The sequence below is a fragment of the Rhipicephalus sanguineus genome, chromosome 2 (assembly GCF_013339695.2).
Source record: "Rhipicephalus sanguineus isolate Rsan-2018 chromosome 2, BIME_Rsan_1.4, whole genome shotgun sequence".
In the NCBI taxonomy this organism is placed as follows: Eukaryota; Metazoa; Arthropoda; class Arachnida; order Ixodida; family Ixodidae; genus Rhipicephalus; species Rhipicephalus sanguineus.
The window spans coordinates 223,087,810-223,108,887 of NC_051177.1; the positions used below are offsets into that span (position 1 = coordinate 223,087,810).

The 21,078-nt window shown below is 48.5% G+C and overlaps 1 protein-coding gene across 1 annotated transcript; it reads left to right on the forward strand.

The window, feature by feature from the left end:
* The first annotated feature begins 2,765 nt into the window (after nucleotides 1-2,765).
* Nucleotides 2,766-18,670, forward strand: LOC119382252 (uncharacterized protein K02A2.6-like). The gene is made up of 2 exons (XM_037649961.2): nucleotides 2,766-6,546; nucleotides 17,982-18,670. Exons 1-2 carry the CDS (start codon nucleotides 2,766-2,768, stop codon nucleotides 18,668-18,670), a joined length of 4,470 nt encoding a protein of 1,489 aa, XP_037505889.2.
* Nucleotides 18,671-21,078: the final 2,408 nt, after the last annotated feature.

Below are 21,078 nucleotides of genomic sequence, written 5' to 3' on the forward strand. Positions count from 1 at the left end.
AAATAAACCAACGAAAGACGCCAGATGTTTTGTAAAAGCAAAACGAAAGAACGCCAGATGTTTCTAAAGCAAAATGAAAAGACGCCAGCTGCTTAACGAAAGACGCCAGATGTTTTCTAAAGCAATGGTTTTCTAAACAATGAAAATTCACAGCGTACATGTAAAATTAAAGTGAGCTGCAAGTCGTCATAACTCATCGAACCTTTAGTATAAACGCGCCCGATCTCACGTCGGTGATGATGTACTGGGCAGAATTCACGGAAGATTCACGGTTTACCGATGAACCTCCGCAGCTTCGCCCGCTCATCATCATTCACTCCGTGGATATGCTGTGATTTTTAAACTATATTGGACCTAACGAAGGCCAAAAAAAGTGAATTCGAACATGCAGCGCAATATCCTCACGAGTGTTTTTGATATTCTGAACAGATAGACTAGGACTTTTAGTCTTACCTAACCAAAAAAAAAGAAAAGAAGAAACTAGAGCAAAAGCTAAGAAGCACGCAATGTGCATTGGAACCAAGAATGATAGACGTAACATTAAGAGATCTAAAGACGTCGGAATGGGTAAGAAAACAGGGGTAGCCGATGTTCTAGTCAACATTAATCGAAAGACGTGGACCTGGGCCAACGACGTAATGCGTAGGGTTGACAACCGGTGGTAAGTTGGATCAACGGAATGGTTATCCAGGGATGGTGAACGTGGCTGCGGCGGCAACAAGATAGATCGAATGACGAAATTGGGAAGTTCGCAGGCATAGAATGGAACCACATCGCTCAAGTTAGGGCAAATTGGAGATCATTGAAAGAAGCCTTCATCCTGCAGGGGACATGAAATAGGCTGATAATGATGACAATGATGACCCAAAATGTGTGTGCCTTTTTTTTGCGCTTCTGTGGCTTTTTTCATCGCCGCAACTCTGATCTTCTGGCAGACTGTTACGGCTGTCACGCGCTGCGGCTGTCATAACGTGTGGTGCTAAGAGCAATAATAATTCTTGGTGTTTAACGTCCCAAAATCACGGCATGATTTTCAGGGACGTCGTAGTGGAGGGCTTCGGAAATTTTTAATCTCCTGGGGTTCTTTAACGTGTACATAAATGTGACGCTAACAGGAGTATCTAGACTGAGAACCGCTTTCAACTTGGGCAGCTTTTCATACACGTCTATGTACGGTCTCACACCAGCAGACGTCTGCAACGATGTATTAACTGCAATGCCAGCTGCCGGAAAGTGGACGTCCAAGTCATCCTCTCCTTTCTGCTCTACTGCATTATATGGAGCGAGTCTCGCCTGGGTACTCGGATTAGTTCGCTCGGTAAGGTCGTTTGTCTGGGTACGGAACGCTAATTCGTAGTGGTGCTGGATACATTCTTGTGAAGATTCTTTCCTAGTTTCTGGCTGCAAAATGGTGTTCACATCAGAAATCTTGTTCAGATCAGATAGATGTTGATCGGATATCAATGCCTTCGGCAAGCGATGTCTTCGCTTTTCTCTGCTGTGAGGGTTCGCTTTTCTCTGCTGTGTCTTGTGACCCGCCCGTTGGTGAGCAAGTCAAATGCATATTGTATTCTGCATTAGGAGTGATACAGATAAAGAAGTGGTTTTCAGAGATTGTACGAATAGCTACTATATTATGTTCCATGACCAATCATTGTTGTCAGCGCAAAAATGCCAAAATCTGCTTTTCTGAAGCTCTTTATGCTCATCAAAGTGGACTATTGGCCCTGTAGGTGATTCATGATCGACTTTGTGCTTGCTGAAGTGCAAAGTCGAAAGAGACTGCGCCTACAGAACATGAATGGAGAGCTTCACGAGAGCTTCCAGGCCATTAGAGTAACCTGTTGGTGTACCTGCGCCAACAGGATTCAAGACAATCACCTCCAGCATATGAGTCAGTCTACTGTGGAAAAAAAAGAAAAAAAAGAAAGAAGAAAGAAAAAGAAGAAATGCTATAGGCTAGATAGGTGCCTTTTTTGCGCGGCATAGGCGGCAGATCTAGAGGTTATTGCACAACGCGTCGGTCGTATGTGTTCTACTATACGTTCATTCCTAACAAAAAAACTAACGAAGTGCACATTTTCCGGTGTTGAAGATCATCTTTCAACGACGGTATCATTTTTGCACACCCGCTTCGACGGCGCCAAGCTTGCGGTGGCAGCCACATTTCGATAGGAAGTAAATGAAAACAAATAAACACTATCTTTAACTTCTTTTTTTTTACTGTCATTCCTACCGTTCTCAAACTTATCGAGTTTTAATTTGAGGTAACGCAAGGAGCAAACTAGCAACACCTAAGTTGTACACCAAAGGAAATTCGGTCATTATGCAACCACAATATCCTGTTCGTACCGAAACATAATGGTTCCCGCTAGCTCAAAAAGAAACTCGGAAAGCAGCATGCTGCTCCAAAAGCTCGCCGGTACGGCAGCGCAAGAAACTAAATGTTGTGTTCGAAGCACTCCCTGTGTCACGAGCGAGCCCCGCGAAGGACCGGATGCTGAAACTACTTCCAGATGTTGACTCCTCTCCTTTCCCCGCTCGGCTCAAACGAGCCACCGATCGTTTCCCCCGGCAGTTCGGCTGCCGCCTCCATCCGAGTAGGAATAAACTTGTTTTTAACCGTTCGAGGCTGTCTACGCTTTTTGAGACTACCGCGACCCACGCGTACGTCTATGGGCCGACGACAACACCGGACATAACAGTGGCGACGAGGAAGTGGATTTGGACCTACGCTACGCAACGATATTGACAAGCTACAAGCTATGGCTACGCACGGGCTCCCAAATCGGCTACCCGAATTCAACAGTTCATCATGGTCATCATGGTTTGGACGCCTGCAATTTTACTTCGAGGCTAACAACATCACTGATGCAGCAATGAAGAGAGCCAATCTGCTAACGCTGTGTGGGGAGCAGACATACGACACAGTCTGTGCCCTGATTCAGCCACGCACTCCAGCAGCCGTTGACTACGACGACATCGTAGCAGCGCTACAAGAACACTATGACCCAAGGCCATCGGAGGTCTACTGTCGAGCCCGCTTCCAACGGCGAGACCAACTGGAAGGCGAAAAAGTGGCCGAATACGTAGCGGCTCTCAAAAAGCTCGCTGCTGACTGCAATTTCGGGACGTTGACCGCGACAACTTCAGCTACTGCGCAGGAGGGAGGATCGACTGCCACACCTGCTAACACCACTATGCTCCCCTTGGACGTTATGTTGCGTGACCGTTTTGTGTGCGGACTGCGTGACGAAGGCCTACAACAACGCCTGTTCGCGGAGACGGGTCTAACCTTCTCCAAAGCCTACAACATCGCCCAACGAGCGGAGAGCGCCGGTCACCAGCAGAGGGATATTCGACGGTACGTCGAGCCGGTGCATCACACCAGTCAGCAGTCAGGTCATTCCACGTCTAAGGCGAAAGCAAGCAGGAAGACACAGCGCTGTTGGCGATGCGACGACATGCACGATCCCCAGGTATGTCGATACAAGACAGCGACTTGCAATTTTTGCCAAAAACTGGGTCACATTGAAAAGGCATGCATCACGAAGCGCAAACAGCTCCGACCGAAGACTTCAGTGCAACGGAATAACAATGTCGACGCACAGGAGGGCCAGACGCAAGATACAAGCCGAACAGCACTAACGTCATCGGCACTATATGACTTAAACGCCGTTGTGAACCTCGGCACGAGACCGAAGATTACGACTGAAGTCATGGTACACCAGCGCCCTATCAGGTTTGAGGTGGATTCCGGAGCAGCATGTACGCTCATCAGCGAGGACACTTTTCGCGCCACTTGGCGTGAGAACGCGCCAGCTCTCCAGCAAGACGACACGCAGCTGAGAACGTGGTCCGGACATTCTCTTCCACTACTGGGCTGTGCCAACGTAGACGTGTACTACAACGGTCAGACCCATCAGCTCCCCTTGCTAGTCGTTCACGGTTCTGGATCAAGCCTTTTAGGACGAAATTGGTTCACCCCTCTTGGAGTGGTCGTTGGCGGAGTTCACCACACACCCAGCTATCCGTCAGTGGAGGAGCTTCAACAGAAGTACAAAGCGGTTTTCTCCGAAGAAATACCTGGAAACAACGGACCTCCAGTCACACTGGAGCTTCGGGAGGATGCGACGCCGAAATTTTTGAAAGCTAGGTCGGTGCCTTTCGCCCTACGAACGTCTGTCGAGAATGAGCTTGACCGACTGCAGGAACAAGGGATCATCGAACCGACGCAACATTCGGAATGGGCTACACCACTCGTTGTCGTCCGAAAGAAGAACGGTACCCTACGCCTCTGCGGAGACTACCGGAGCACTGTCAACCTGGCGGCAAAAGCATCTTCCTACCCACTGCCGACACCGGAAGAGGTTTTTAGCACGCTTCGTGGTGGAAAAATCTTCAGCACCTTGGACTTGACACAAGCCTACCAGCAGCTGAAGGTGAGCGAATCAACGTCTGAACTGCTCACGATAAACACCATTAAGGGTCTCTACAAAGTTAAAAGGCTACCATTCGGAATATCTGCAGCGCCAGCAATCTTCCAGAAATTTATGGAGTCTACACTTAGCGGGATCCCTGGCGTTTGCGTCTACTTGGACGATGTTATTGTCGGTGGCGCCTCCAATGAAGAGCACACAGAACGCTTGGAGCTCATTTTGGAAAAGCTATCAAATGCTAACTTGCGCATCAGCAAAGAAAAATGTGTTTTTGCGGTCCCTGAAGTGAAGTTTCTTGGACATCAAGTTGACGCGCAGGGTATCCATCCCACTGAAGACAAAGTTCGAGCATTCACTGAAGCACGAGCGCCTACTAACAAGCAAGAACTCCAGTCGTTCTTAGGGCTAATAACGTTCTACGACCGGTTCTTAGAACATCGAGCTACAGTGGCCAACGATCTGTACCAGCTCCTGCAGAAAGAAGTCCCATGGACTTGGTCGCCACGCCACCAAGAGTCATTTGTTGCCCTTAAGCAACTACTTCGTAAGTCTACAGTTCTGCGACACTACGACGAAAGGAGACCCCTACTGCTAGCCTGTGACGCATCACCATACGGAGTGGGAGCAGTCCTCTCCCAAGCTGACGACCAGGGACGGGAAGCCCCGATCGCTTTCGCATCGCGCACCCTGTCGCAGGCAGAGAGGAATTATTCCCAGCTAGATAAAGAGGGACTTGCCATCGTCTACGCAGCAGATCACTTTCGGCAGTACATCACGGGCAGAAAAGTGACATTCATAACAGATCACCGGCCCTTATTGGTTATTATGGGTCCCCAGAAGCCAATGCCACAGACTTTGTCGCCGCGAATGACACGGTGGTGCATCAAGATGTCGTCGTACGATTACGAACTCGTACATCGCACTGGGAAGAAACACCAGAACGCCGACGCACTAAGCCGCCTGCCGCTAGACACCACAATGGATGAACCACCCCTGCCGGGTGATATACTCATGTTCGAGGCGCTGCCGAACCCTCCGCTAACAGCTGACACGGTAGCAGCGTCAACGCAGGAGTGCACTGTCTTGAAGGAAGTCTATGCAGCTATACAAGAAGGCAACGTGCAGAAGCTAAACGGTGAACACTTCAACGCTTACCGCAAGCGAGCTACGGAGTTGAGCACTCATCGCGGTTGCGTCACCTTGGGATCAAGAGTTGTAATTCCAGCGGCACTTCGCGAACAGGCCATGTCGCTTGTCCACGCAGGTCATCGAGGCATTGTTGCCATGAAAAAGTGTGCCAGAAGTTATATGTGGTGGCCTGGTATCGACGGTGATATAGAATCGACAGTTAAAGATTGCCAGCCTTGCCAATGCAACCACAGAAGTCCGCCAAGAGCCCCTATTCCTGAATGGGAAAGACCAGACGCGCCTTGGCACACCCTGCACATTGATTTTGCTGGACCTATCGAAGGATGCTCATTCCTGGTGGTTGTAGACGCATACACCAAGTGGCTTGAGGTAAAACAAATGGCTACAACGACATCGGCAGCAGTTATCGACACTCTGCGGTCGTTGTTTGCAACGTTCGGTCTACCGCGCAAGGTGGTCTCGGACAACGGCACTCCGTTTGTGTCCGCGGAGATTCTCAAGTTCTACAGCGACAACGGCGTCTCGTCTGTTTCATCAGCTCCTTACCACCCGGCGACGAACGGACAAGCCGAGCGCTACGTGGCTGAGCTAAAACGCGCCCTTACTAAAGATCAGACTGGGACAATGCAACGCCGCATCGCGCGCTTTCTCTTCAGACAGCACAACACTGTTCAAAGCACTACTGATCAAACGCCAGCGAAATTGATGTTCGGACGAGAAATGAGAACCCAGCTGACAGCAATTGTCCCGGAGCCCTCAGCGAAAACACCGTCGGAGGAAGAAAAGCTCCCGCGTAGCAGGAGAATTGAAAGTGGACAGCGCATATACGCCCGCCAGTTCCACAGAAAGCCCGGCTGGGTTGAAGCGACGGCACTCAAACGCATAGGTTTGCGGTCATGGCTCGTCGACATCGGCGGAAAGGCCACACGCCGCCACCTTAATCAGCTACGTCGTTCAGGTAATTTGCCAAGGGAACCTCCCATTCAAGCAGCCACCTCGACGGAAGCTTCGTCCCACTTAGCCTGGCATCTCGCACCAGATGAATCGGCGCCGCCGCCCGCCGGCTCTGAACACAAGAGAAGCGACACCCAGCGAGCGGAGACTTCTCTTCCTAGTGCGCCCAGAGCGTCCACGCGCCCACGGCGGCCCCCAGATCGCTTCCAAGCGACAATCTAAGGAGGGAGGAGATGTTGTGTTCGAAGCACTCCCTGTGTCACGAGCGAGCCCCGCGAAGGACCGGATGCTGAAACTACTTCCAGATGTTGACTCCTCTCCTTTCCCCGCTCGGCTCAAACGAGCCACCGATCGTTTCCCCCGGCAGTTCGGCTGCCGCCTCCATCCGAGTAGGAATAAACTTGTTTTTAACCGTTCGAGGCTGTCTACGCTTTTTGAGACTACCGCGACCCACGCGTACGTCTATGGGCCGACGACAACACCGGACATAACACTAAACAAACAAACAAATAAAAAAACACGATTCTCTTGATGCATCGCAGGTGCGTCTATAATGGCCAGACATTTGGCACGGTAAGTCTAGAAAAACTGCCGATTCATTGCCAGTCGTCACCGTCGAGATAACGCCGACACACAGCGCTCTCTTTTCTGCGCACTGAGGTGCAGCGACAGTCTCGGGGCGTGTGTACCGTTTCTTTTGATCCTCTTTTATTTAGTGCCGCCTCACTGCATACGTCTTGGACGGGACTTTTGAATTCTTCAAGGTCGATACGCCACGTGGTGTCGTTCACGCTAACTAGACCGCTGGTGTCCAAAAAAGCTGTATATGAAACGAAGGAAAAAAGTGCACGGTTGCGACCGCAACAACGCGCGCCGTCGAAAGTCTAGCTTTTTCGCCTTACCGGCGAGGCGTGTCCAACTTAGGTGACTAACGCGTACGTGATGGAAGCATCCTACTATATCTGCTCCTCAAACTACCGTGTTTAAGCCAAGAAAAACCATTATACATAGTGCGTCTAAGCGTTCTGTAGACGGGCTTTATTTTTTCACGTGCCCACGCGCGGAAGCACGCTGCGCACTCAAGGTTGATGGACATTTTGTTATGGAGTAGACTAAAGCGCATCTCAGAACGACATCTTGCACCTTCAGCAGTGCAGACACAATGTGCGATCACCAAAAATTGACCCTTGATAATTGTTTGCATCGCTCAATTTATGGGAGCATGTACAGCAACGCGCATAACGGTGTGAACCCGTTAACTGACAGCTTTAGTTGGGCAACCGCAACAGCCCCGTAGACGCAAGCTGCTGTTGGAAATGACTGGCAGACAATTTCTGTAGAGCTGCTGCAGACGCCCAGCTAAAGCTGTGTAGTTAGTACCTACTAAAGCAGTACACTCACTATTAACGGGCGCACGTTGTCCGTGTCCGCAGCTCCATGAATATTCCGCCCTCCAAGCATGACTTCGAGCACGGAGCCTGGCGTCAACGCCACCAAAGATGCGCATTTTTGTTCGAACACAACACTGCACGACAGCCAACTGAAGCACCCCGCGCAACCGACGCATCGCATTCCAAGAGACCGAGCACACTGAAAGAGGAGGCCGAGGCGCGGCCAGCCCGGTTGGCTCCGTCGGCGAGGGAGGCGAGCCACCGCGCCAAAACGGCGCCGAACGGCAAACGCACGATACGTATAGCGCATACGACGGCGCCTTCATCGCGGAAGCCAATCGAAACGCGCTTCAGGAAAGTCCCGTGACTCCAGCCCAAATGCTAACTCTCTTTCTCTTCATCTACCTTCCAAAAGGGGTCAAATGGACACCCGAAGAGTGTCACGCGGCCGTGACCCGCTTTTGAGTCTTTTTTTTCTTAGGATGTGGTTGGGGCTTAACAACGTTGTTTCGCGGTGCGTTCTCGTCTTGATCGAAAGTACCTATGATGCCTAAGTGCCACCAGATCCCAGTAACATGCGGTACTATTTTTTGCGCGTATTCTATTGTTCACATTAAGTGTTGTTACACCAAAGTAGTGCTGCGTTAATTAAGCAACGCAGAAAGGCAGCACCCATGGTAGGTGAATCCCATGAGTGACTGCATTGCACAAGCGAGACACACGCCACCAGGAAAGGTAACACGTTCGTGCGCTGAAGGCGTACATTACAAACTGCATTCGGGAGCCTGAACATACCGTGCTGCCAGACACTACCAAGTAGGACCGCTCCGTGGGGATGCATGAATTCACGCCACAAGTTGCCATAATGGCAAACGGTATTTCTCAACGTCCAGCCCAGCAGCAAGTAGGTTAATGGCGACAAGTTTCCGTGTCTTGTTATGAACTTTTCTTGTGAAAGAGGGCTCTACAATCATTCTTCAAGACTCGTTCTGGGGGTACTCCGTACGCACGCTTCACAACATCGAATCATGTAGTCCAACTTTATTAACGACACTAAGTAGTTGCAGAGTTTGATCACTTCACAGTGTAGAATATTTACAATGCAAGATAGCGGTCGCGTCCTAGGGCTTTCATATGCAAAAAGCGCGGTGTAAAAAAAGCGAGAAAGCATGCCGTGGTTTTCGCGGACGCTATAGATGCGGTAAGCACTGTCTTCATACTGGACCGCTCGCGCCACCACAGTGAAGTCAATGGCGGCAGTCCTCAAGTGTGCGTGAAAAGCCCAATTTTCTGGCACATCGATTTGCATCGTCCATTTTTTTTTTCAGTAGCTTTGTGCGCGAACGTACAGCCTGGGCAGTACGTATCTGCAAGCCCCGTGGTACACGACCGTAACCCGCATTTCACGAACTGCTTTCTGCGTCCTGAGACGTGGACGTCTCAGGCGTGCGTTGCGATTTCTTGCCCTGTTGCTTTATCTTCCGGTGTGCCTCCGACGACGACGTGGCTTCTTCCGTGCGCGGTGATCGCTTCTGCTTGCGACCCTTCTTGCGGTGCGAGCTTGCCCGGCTAGCCTCACGGCTACTTCTGCCTTTGCTTGCCTTGCTGCTTCTTCGAGGTGGACCACCCTTGCGGTTTGCCACGTGGTCGGAGCCAGAGGAAGAGAGCGGACGACGCGACCTGTGCGCAAAGAAAAAGTTGCGTCATTATGCCTGCAGTGTGTTTCACTTTTGAAAAGACACGCAAGAAATGCGAGCCTTTACTAAACAGTCGGCAGATCCCTCGTTCCATGGGTTCGATATTATGCGAAGCATGCGGCAGGAGGAGGACTGTGCCTTAATTTTAACACGAAAGTGTTTTATGCTGGGGTCCACCAAGACTTCAGTGACGTATTTCCGTCACGGAAATGACGTCGAAAAAATATACACAATCAGATGGCAAAGAAAAAAAGGTACCGTCAACGGGCATCGAACCCACGTCCGCTCGATCCGCAACAACAGATGCCGGGCACGCTATCCACTGCGCCACAGACACAGACTCTGCACTCTAAGCCAAAATCGAGTATTTGGGGAGTATTTCTGCCACACAACAATAATCGTCATCTGGCTTGCTCGCGTTTCCTTTCTTGAAAACCCAGCCATCGTCACTTTCCTGTCAAGAATGCTATGTCACGCTGATAACGCGCGTGCCGTTCGTGACCGGAAAGTGCCCGACCACGGTGATAACGCGAGGAAAGCACGCGAGGTGGATGACGATTGTTGTTGTGTGGCAGAAACACTCCCAAAATACTCGATTTTGGCTTAGAGTGTGGAGGCTTTACGATTGCACCTTTTATATCTACCACTCTCCTGGTCGGCTGGGTGGTGTTGACCTCTGGGAGTGGTAAGGTAAAGTAATTCGTCATTGCTGTGGCCTCCGCGACTAGCACCTGCAACGCGTTTACGCGTCCGTCCCATTCGGCGCGTTTTCAATAGAAGTTGAATTTTGTCAATGCTTTAACACACCGCGAGGTGGCGACCTTTGCCCAAGCGTCGTAAAAGCGTCGGCCTCGCTCAGCATCACGAGAATACAAACCAAAAATAGCTCTGCGACGTGCGCCTGCCTCACCTGGCTGTAACACCGCGTTCCATGCTCACGCGCTCGCCCCGAGAAAAATCGCGGCCGGGCTACCGGAGCGGCACGACGCGCTTTGCGTTTCCCTCTAGTCCGGCCGTGGTGTTCAATCACATTTTAACTTGCCGCGGGATGGCAACCAAGTTCTACGTCCAATATGCGATGTTCTTCTGGCTATCACACCTCGTTCTCTGATTACGCTTTCACCGTTAACTGCTACAGCTACCACAAGGGTTTGTTTAATCATTTAACATGGACGTTAGTCTCGGGATAGAGATGTACCACCAATCATCAAAGTGGGTGCATACACGTTAAACGTCACCATTAGCTGCCAGACATCAATATACATTGTGTAAACTCTCTTAATGAATGTACAGTAAACGTGCAGTTACTTCTGTGAGGGCACGCTTTACTTTCGTGTTATTCCGATTCCTATGACGGAGGGATGAACCGTGTTTCTTTTACTGAGCGAAACGATAAGAAATTACGCTAAGGATATGTACAAATTTTTACGCACACACATATGTTAAAGGGCCGCATATGCGCTATATAACTAGTTGTTTACAGTTGGTAACGCTGCCAATAGCAACATACCCATACCATAAGCGGTAAGCTGACATGTAGTTCAAAAGAGCGGTGAGCTGGGCTAGTTGGTATGGATGCATAATGATAGGCAGCGCGAAAAAACGAGAGACAAAAAGGGAAGAACTACACACAGCGCTCTTTCTGTGTAGTTCCTCCCTTTTTGTCTCTCCCTTTTCGCGCCCTTTATTATTATGATTCGTAGTGCTTATACTTGTCCGTTGTGACGGAGAATGCACGCACATTTTACGAGCCCGTGTGTGTGTGTGTGTGTGTGTGTGTGTGTGTGTAGAAAGGGTTCTTGACGGTTCTTGAACAATGTCATCATCACCGTGATCAGTGAGCACCAGCAGCTGGACAAGATTTGTTTCGGATCCATTCGTGATCGCGGTAGCGAGGGGTCTATGATGTATAGAACAGGTGTTGTAAAGCGTGGCTGCCTCGGTCTTTTCGTCGACAAATTGTCTGCGAGAGAGTCGGCGACATGTCGGAACCTCAAGTCACCCTTTGCGTTGCTAGGTATAGGCCATCGAGGCTGGTAGCCTTGGATAGATAGATATTGCTATGTAGACCACAGGGTGTCTACCGAGTTGACATTTCTAAATTCCCTGAGTTTTTCAAGTTTTCCCTGAGTGTTACTGCTAAAATTCCCCGAGTGAAACAGAACTTAGTTTTATGTTAAGATGGGTAGACACCATGTCGCTCGATATGTCACTCTCTAGTACGCACGTTAAAAAATAAAAATGACTTAATGCTATTTGAATAGTACAGAGAACAGTTAAATTTCAATATAGGGAAATTGGTAAAATCGGCAATTTAATTCGTTATATCGAAACTTCGTTAAACTGAATTTCGACCTGTCATGCAAGACATAGTTACCGAAGGATTAATTTAAACTGAAAATACCACAAGAATGCTCGACTAATATGGCAACATGTAAAAACGTTTTTTTTTTTGTCCATAAAAAATTAATTTCGTTGAGCCTGAGGCGCGGCGATCACAATTAGATGCCTTGCCAGAGTTTAAATACGAAACAAATGCAGGTTTAACGCACTGTTGAATTGCGTTTATTCTGCCGCCCCGCCACGGTGGTTTAGTGGTTATGGCACTCGACTGCTGACCCGAACGTCGCGGGATCGAATCCCGGCTGCGGCGGCTGCATTTTCTATGGAGGCGAAAATGCTTGAGGCCCGTGTACTTAGATCTAGGTGCACGTTAAAGAACCCCAGGTGGTCGAAAATTCAGGAGCCTTCCACTACGGCGTCTCTCATAATCATATCGTGGTTTTGGGACGTTAAACCCCAGATATTATTATCATTCTTCTGCCGCTGCGGCTTGTAAAATCCTCGCGTGTTGCCCAGAGCGGTGCGACGCGTTTGCTATCATGGTGCCCAGCCGAACCATTTGCTCTCCTCGAACGCGCAACGTCGAAAACCGTCGTACGCTAGAAAAAAAAGGGTCACAGCTTCACCGCGAGAGCGAAATAGTGAATCCGGTAGCAACAAATAAGAATTTTATACGAATATAAGTTAGCAGCTCACTCCTTTAGGAAACGCAGCCGCTGCAGTAAGAGAAGTGACCTACCTATGGCTCAGAGGCGGATCCAGGTGCCTAGTTTGAGGGAGGGGAGGGTTGATCATCCGATGGGGGCGGGGGGGGGGGAGGTTCAAAGGGTGAAGCCACCACATCAGCAGTGCATTTTGGTGGGTCACGCATATTTACAACAGCTCAGAGGGGATGATGATGGCGCTTAAGAAGCCTTCGTTGGAAATGTGCAAAGGGAAGCAGGAAAGGGTAGAGCTGGGACAACATTCTCTTTACCCCTTTTGGGCAGTAGCAACCGGACAATGAGTGCGAACTCAACAGGCAGCCTGATAAAAGAGGTGGACGACAGGCACTGAAGGAGAGGGGGCAGGGCTGGCTTTTTTGGGGGAGTGACATCACCGCTATCGCCCCCCCCCCCGGCCTCAGGTTCCACCACTGCTGTAGCGGTATTCACAAGGATGACAAATCCTCGGGGGATAAGGGCAGAGCCTAGTGACGTCAGCTCGCGAGGAGAATTCCCCACAAATGTACCCCACTCACACGGTTGAGCCGAACGGAGGGGGAGACCAGTGTAACCAAACTACTCTGGTGGCTTGTACGCCCGTTTTACCAGCCGCTGACGACGAGCTGCAGACGACCAGCTGCAGACTGGACACCGCTCTCTGCGGGAGCAAGTGGAACAATATGGCCAAACAAGAGCCCGTAATTCCGCAATATCCTCCACCGCCGGGGATCGTTTTTCTGTCGGGGAAAGGTCCGCGTGTCCTTCGAGGAGGCGCGGGGGGTCGCGCCCACTCACTAATCCGTGACGTCGCGGTCACGTGACCCGCAGTCCCCTCCGTGTCCCCCGCGGATTTCTCCCTCGTGTGAATACCCCTTATGGCTTGAACGGAAGTTTTGCAATTAGAGCGCAACGCCTACAAAGGTAATTTATGAGACGGCTCGTGCCTACAATGGTATGAGCCGTCTGCTGATCCCCTCTAACCCTCTATTGCATATCCTCCCATATTTGGCACACATCAGTTAACATTTTTTATTGAGGGCGCAATAGACCTAGTTGAGAATGTGACATTGCCAGATTAATTCCCATAGTTATTTATACTTAACATAAGAAAGTGCTGCCATCCATGCGGCAGCAAGAAAAACAACGTGAAATAGATTTCGCAATACACGCGCAAGTTTGGCATGCGAACGACAGTGATTGGGATTTTTGTATCGCAACCTTTTTTCGCTGCAGAAGCATGAAAAATTTATTCTGGCATATCTCATGACCTTAAAAATTCATGCTCTTTATTACTTTTTTCAATTCCTTTTGCAACTACGGTATACAGCCGGAAATCGGTATGTGCCATATTTGGCACAGCATGCATATTAGTGACGAAATGCGCAATATGCTGCCATCTATGTTGTGCTGCACAATACCAATATAAATAAAGCACAGCCTCTGAGATCATGCAGCACAGCTCTGTTGTGCAGGATTTAGGCTGTGGTAGGTTTTAGCTCTGTCACGAAAGTGTGAGGTGCCAGGAACAGTACCTGGAAATTTTTTGTTACAATATTGGCATGGGCACATGCAAAAATTATGTGAGCTCCGGCCAGTTCATGTCGATGTTCACAACTACGCAAATCAGTGGTTGATAATTCGAGCGGGAAAGTATAGCAAGACAGACAAAAGTATTAGCGGCCATCTTGTACAGAGATATCGGCGCACTAAGTGAGATGTCCAATTATGCCACAGGAAGAAAACGCTTTGCTTCATTCCACACATCACCTTAAAAAAAGTGATATTTCGTTTTTCAGCCATGGCAGCAATATTGCTCGCCCATCTGCATGGTGTGTCATATTTGGCACAAACCTATATCCTCATTAATACAGTCACAATAAATCTGAAAATTTTACGGGCGAATCTCCTTAAAGCGGCACCCGTTCGTCCCCGTCGTAGTGCGTAACCAGTCTTAACGATAGTACCAGATCTTGACCTCCAAGGTGGTACCGGTGGGAGATTTCTCCTGTGCGTTGTTGAACAATAAAAAATGCGCAGCGTGCGCGTTAACTAAAAGCCGAATTCTTCTGTCTCTCATTCCCCATTAGCAGCCATTGGCATGTTCCAGTAGGAAACGTTAGAAGAAGTAGAAGTGTAAGTGTTAGCTAAAAGCCGACTTCTTCTGTCTCTCATTCCCATTAGCAGCCATTGTTTACCTCCAAGGTAGTGCCTGGTGAGATTTCTCCTGTGCGTGATTAAACAATAAAAATTTTCTTCAAAACGCCGTCGTTTGATGAAATAAACCAACGAAAGACGCCAGATGTTTTCTAAAGGCAAAACGAAAAGACGCCAGATGTTTCTAAAGCAAAACTAAACATGACACTAAACATGACACAAATATAAATGTAATCGGATCATAAGTGACCTCATTGATACAGACGTAAAGTTTGAATTAGATTTATGCACGTGTTTCACTGCATAGATAGCACCGATGCTTGGCTCATGCGTGGTTTGCCTACAGTGCCCTTTCTTTCGTATGTTACGTCTTTTATTCCTCTCCTTTTTGACCTTCTTGGTTCAATAAATTCAGTTGTTAGATGCGCTTCGTCTGTGTTGTCCATGTTTTTTCGTCCTCAACTTTGCAGCGCTAAAAAATTTTTCTACAGTATGTTCCAACTAGCCCCCACCCAAGCTCTTCTTGTGTCGAAAGTTTTTTCTACAGGTTTTAATACGCATCCATACTTCCTTACGCTGTCCGCAAAATGGAAAAAATATGAAAAAATGGCAAACTCGGCCCAAAGAAAAAAAGTTTGCTATCTTCCAAGCGCCTTGGCGCGTTTCCTATTTTATTCAGAAACTTCAAAAATGTGTCAAATATAGAAAAATGTCCACGAAACATTCCCGCAAAAGATTGTTTTCCTAGAAGCAGCGTGAAAGATGAAAAAAATAGTTAAAGAAGCGATTCTTTTCAAAAAAGCGAGTTTTCAAAAAATAAAATAAAAAAAACTCTGGTCCCAATTTTAACCAAACTTTTGGATCGAAACCCACTTACGTCAGTCAAAACATCGTTTCAATATTATGTGTCCTCATTTGCTTTGTTCACGAAATATAGCGGGCCAAAGTAGCCCTTGCGGAGGGTGCTTGCCTCATTGCCCTTGCTGGTTGTCTGTGAGCCGGTATTGTACCTCAATCTACAGTTGCAATTTTTTGCTGCAGAAGAACTTCACTCTGGTAGCTTGTGTCGAACAAAAATGTATCCTGAGGTTTTATTTGTGTCTAGCGTGCGCGGGATGTGAGAGCGCGTAATGTGAGAGCGCGTAACCAGTTTGCAGCCTAGAACCTCAACCTACGCCAACATTTTTCTCTTGTCAAGAGCCTGCGAAGCACCGCGAGCGCTTCTTTTGAATGACCTTGCCAAAACCAGCCTGACGCACACAGTAAAGCGGCCCCAAGGCAGCCTTGTCCGTAACTGACGACGTCCATAATCAGCATTTGTGCCGTTACGAAGGTGCTTTCTCACTGCCCGCTACCCTTCCTCCCCTTGCAATGGATACGCGGGAACCTTCAACCGCATAGTGCGATGCACAACGTGTGCAAATAAGCTTTTGAAAAAGTTACACAGTCATTGCACAAGCCGTTCACTTAGTTTTCCGCGTCGCTCACAGATAACGATTTCCTGTATTACCTCGACGTTTACCCCTGCGTTTCAGCTGTTTGAAAACGTGAAGCGCTGCATGTTTGTGCCAGAAGCTGCGGAAGCTGACTAATTTATTATGTTTTGTCAGCACGTTGCCAACGTGCTTTCCCACGCCGAGAAGGGCATGTAGGTGACGTTTTACGTCCCAAAACGACGATCTGATCATGAGGCACGCTGTAGTGGAGGACTCCGAAAATTTTTACCACCTGGGGTTTATTACCGTGCACCTGTCTATAAAGTCATGGGCCTCTAGCACTTTGCCACCATCGAATATCGACCTTCGCGGTCGGCATAGAACCATCAAAATACGACCTTCGCGGTCGGCATAGAGCACTGCATAGGTCACTGGTGGCGCCAGACGGACTTTGTCCTTCGACGATGAGCGTGGGCCACACGTTGTCACAGCGAAAACTTTAGACAACCCTCTTCATAAAACGTGAAACCGCGAGGCGTTCCCGAAAATTCAGTCCCGACAGCGGTGCAGAAGAACGACAGAACGAGTGCGGCACTGTTCAGTAAAACGTCTCGACTTGGTGTGGCTGTTACAATACGCGATGCATGGTGCTCACAGCTCAGTCCGCGTAATCTGTGCGGATTATTTACGCGTTCACAAGAAGAAGATTGCCAAGAAAAGAAATTTTCGTTGCGTAAACGTTTTGGATGTTGCGTCTCTACGGAAGCTACTGCCAGAGGCTAAGGATATTCGTGACACCGGCGAGGTTTGCCAGCACTGTTTGACGCGCCTCAAGGAAGTCATCTCTTCATCAAGTGAGAACCGCGACGAAGCAGACGAGACATTTCTTCAGGAAGAAGAAGCAATTGACGACTTGAACAGCTACGTCCACCTCACTACTGGTGTTTCATCACTGAAGCCCCCATCTACCATTCACAAACGCAGCAGGCGGTCTTACGGAAAACAAAACAGGCCCAGATTGAATCCGTCGTAGTGACAAAGATCCGTTCAACTTTAAGCACTGCATACGGAAGCGTCAGCACACCTGAGCCATCGGTGAGAGAGTGCCGTTCGTGCGCTGGATGGTTAAACAGCTTGAATCAAGCGTACGAGGCTTCAAGTTCCTATCGAGAGCGTCTCCGTCTCTTAACCATCGTGCCACCAGAAATTGAAAACAAACGCGTTCAAGAGGCAATCCCAGCCGTCACAATGTACATGCTCAGAAAGGCTCGAAATTGGCGAGAGAAGTATGGTATATACATGGCCAGATTTTGATCCGTACACGAGGTCAAGGCTAAGCCCATCCGACGTACAGGCGGCGCTCGACTACTTCATAAGGACGAACTTGGGTGCTCTCGGCTCCCGAATGAGAAGGACGTTGTGTCCGTCATCACGAACGGCCAGACAGAATACGTCTCAAAGCAGTTCATGACACGTTCGATTCGTGAGACTTTCCATATGTTCAAAGCCGCTCACTCCGAAACTGCCATTGCCTTGTCAAAGTTTTACAGCCTGCGTCCAAAATTTGTGGTGCTGGCACCGCAACAAGATGTTTGCGTTTGCGTTTATTGCGCTAATACAAACCTTTGTGTCTCCGCACTTGAGAATGCAACTGGTATAGCAAGGTCATTGGAAGGCATCAAAGAACTATGTCTTTGCGGCTCCCAAACCACAGACTGTATGCTAGGTGAGTGCGAGCGCTGCCCATGGACTCAAAGCCTCAGTCTGGCTTATCTGGGAATGGTTGACGAGGACAAGATCACATTTGCCGTATGGGAAAGTGGCGACTTGATAAAGAAGACGTTGTCTCCCACCCTTTTTCTAAAAGAGCTCGTCAAATGGGTGACCAAATGGATCCCGCACGATTACATACGCCGCACTCAAGCAGCGGCTATTCATGAAGCAAAGATGTGCGAGCAGCGTGGGAGCATTGTCCTTCATTTTGATTTTGCTGAAAACTGGACTGTCCTGCTTCCAAACGAAACGCAATCGTACCATTGGCATAAAAAGCAAATCTCCATCTTCACCTGTGTTGCCACCACAAGGAAAGCCACACACAGTTTTGCCATCATAAGCGACGACATGCACCACGACGCCTGTTGCGCCCTAGGCAAAGTGCACGAGATGTTGGATGAGGAAGTGCCCATCTACTGTCACGTAGCCTACGTCAGTGATGGCGCAGCAAGCCATTTTAAAAATAGGTATCAACTGTATGATGTGTGCCGCACCAAGTTCACGTCTGCAAGGTGGATATTTTCCGCTAACGGCCATGGGAAGAACGCCTGTGACGGTGTGGGTGGACTCGTTAAGCATCATGCGTCCTTGCACAACCTGAGGTCTGGATGCACCGAATCCATTCAGTAGGCGCATGAGATGGTCTCACAACTTAGCGACAAGCTGAAGAATGTGACCCTGCTTCATGCGCCTGCTGCAGCCATCGAGGAGCATCGTCAGCAGAAGTCAGTAGAGTGGAAGTCAGTGCCGCGTGTGCCGGGAATTCAGTCATGGCATGTGTGGATGTGCGCGCGCGATCAGTCAAGCGGATATGTGCTGTCCATTTCGAGAACTTCCGCTAGCTAGCTGACGGCGATTAAACCTTTTTGAGTAGTAACTGCAAAGAACACCCGAATAAACTTGTTCGAGCCCCACAAGAAGTCTCAAGTTCTGTCTTGCATCCAAGAATACAAAGCAGAAAACAGGTTTTCCTCTTCTTGCCACAATAGAAGAAGCACGTAAGCCTTCCTCAATTTGTGGCAACCATTCTCTTCCATTTTTTTGTCTTTTTTAAGAAAGAGCGTAAGTGTTAACAAGCCGAAAGGAGTCATCGCAGCACCGAAGCCAGTGCGCCCAGGAAGGGCTACTTTGGCCCGCTATATTTCGTGAACAAAGCAAATGAGGACACATAATATTGAAACCATCTTTTGACTGACGTAAGCGGGTTTTGATCCAAAAGTTTGATTAAAATTGGGACCGGAATTTTTTGTTATTTTATTTTTTGAAAGCGCGCTTTTTTTGAAAAAACTCGCTTCTTCAACTATTTTTTTCATCTTGCACGCTGCTTCTAGGAAAACAATCTTTTGCAGGAATGTTTCATGGACAATTTTCTATATTTGACACATTTTTGAAGTTTCTGAATAAAATAGGAAACGCGCCAAGGCACTTGGAAGATAGCAAACTTTTTTTTATTTGGGCCGAGTTATTTTTCCATTTTGCGGACAGCGTAAGGAAAGTGTGGATGTTACTCACAATGATGCGTATTAAAACCTGTAGAAAAAACTTTCGACACAACGTTTATAGTGCGCATCAAATTCGCCCGCGAAATCGGGAAATGTTGCGGTGAGCAATACCGAGACGCCCGCGCGGCCACCTTCAAATATTTTTTGACGCGCTGGGATCGTTTTTCGAAATGAGATTTGCGGTTCCATGACCTTCGAATACACCCACAAAACATATAAAAACCCAGACAAAACAAAAATATCGACCAGACATGCATGTTCGATCTCTCATGGAATCACCCAACATTTTGAGCGCGCGCTCACGCTAAGGAGAAGTCTTCTTCCGCTTCTTCTTCGACCACCTTGATGATGACACGTGCAGAGCACTTTAGGGGCCCGGGCTGCCGTATGCTGTCCTAGCTTGGCGTAACGCAGACAAAACCATGTGTGCTGGCACGCGCTAGCGCGTTCGGGCCTGTGTAAGGGGCTGCATAAGACGCTGTGGCCTCTGCCCCTTACACTCTCTCAGCAATCACGTCATGGCGTCGGGGAACGAGATTATGCAGACGCGCGATGAACCCGTGTGGCGTGCTCCAACAAGAGTTCGGGACGAGTAATAGTAACTACTGTGAATTCTTTGTGTGCTCCACTTGGAAGGGCGCGTTAACGTCGGGCAAGGTGCCCGTGATGAAAGGAAGTTTAAGTCGACCCATGTGCTGCTTCGCACCCCACATGGTTCCCTTTAGTGGGAGATGGTGTAATCTTTTACTTTTTTATTTATCTATATATTTCGACATTAATTTATTTTTCAAGATCGCTAATTACGAATTGTTGTAAGCGCTGCTAGGCAACGCTACAACGACAAGTGACGTTGCACCACAGTTGCTATATTCGGTAAGTGATCATGATATCGATTCTCACAATGCGTGGGATCTGCCAGAATTTTCACTGCGTATGTTCGCTGTTACTGCGTTGATTGGGACAGTGAATCACCTGCGACGCATACCCGCAAAACATGAACTGTGGCGTGCGGGTATGTGCCGCACGTGACTGAGGGAAAGTATTTCATGACGTACGCGACAGGCATTTTGTGTTATTCATGTCATGGCCATTGAATCGTGTTGTTCATACATTGATCCCCTGCTATGCCAATTTTGGTATATTACAAGTTATGGAGACGACCATCAGAGCGCCCATACGTGGGCGGCCGGCCAGACAGACAGACAGACAGACAGACAGACAGACAGATAGACAGATAGATAGATAGATAGATAGATAGATAGATAGATAGATAGATAGATAGATAGATAGATAGATAGATAGATAGATAGATAGACAGACAGACAGACAGACAGACAGACAGACAGACAGACAGACAGATAGATAGATAGATAGATAGATAGATAGATAGATAGATAGATAGATAGATAGATAGATAGATAGATAGATAGATAGATAGATAGATAGATAGATAGATATAAACAGCCAAATTGCTTGAGGTTCACTAAGATATGCTTCGCGTTTAAAACAGTGCTGCGCCGCCTAGACCACATGTCG

Coding starts and splice junctions, on each gene's coding strand:
- LOC119382252 (XM_037649961.2), top strand. CDS start 2,766: ATGGCTACGCACGGGCTCCCAAATCGGCTACCCGAATTCAACAGTTCA. Junction 6,547..17,981: donor TAATCAGCTACGTCGTTCAG/GTAATTTGCCAA, acceptor CCCAAACCACAG/ACTGTATGCTAGGTGAGTGC.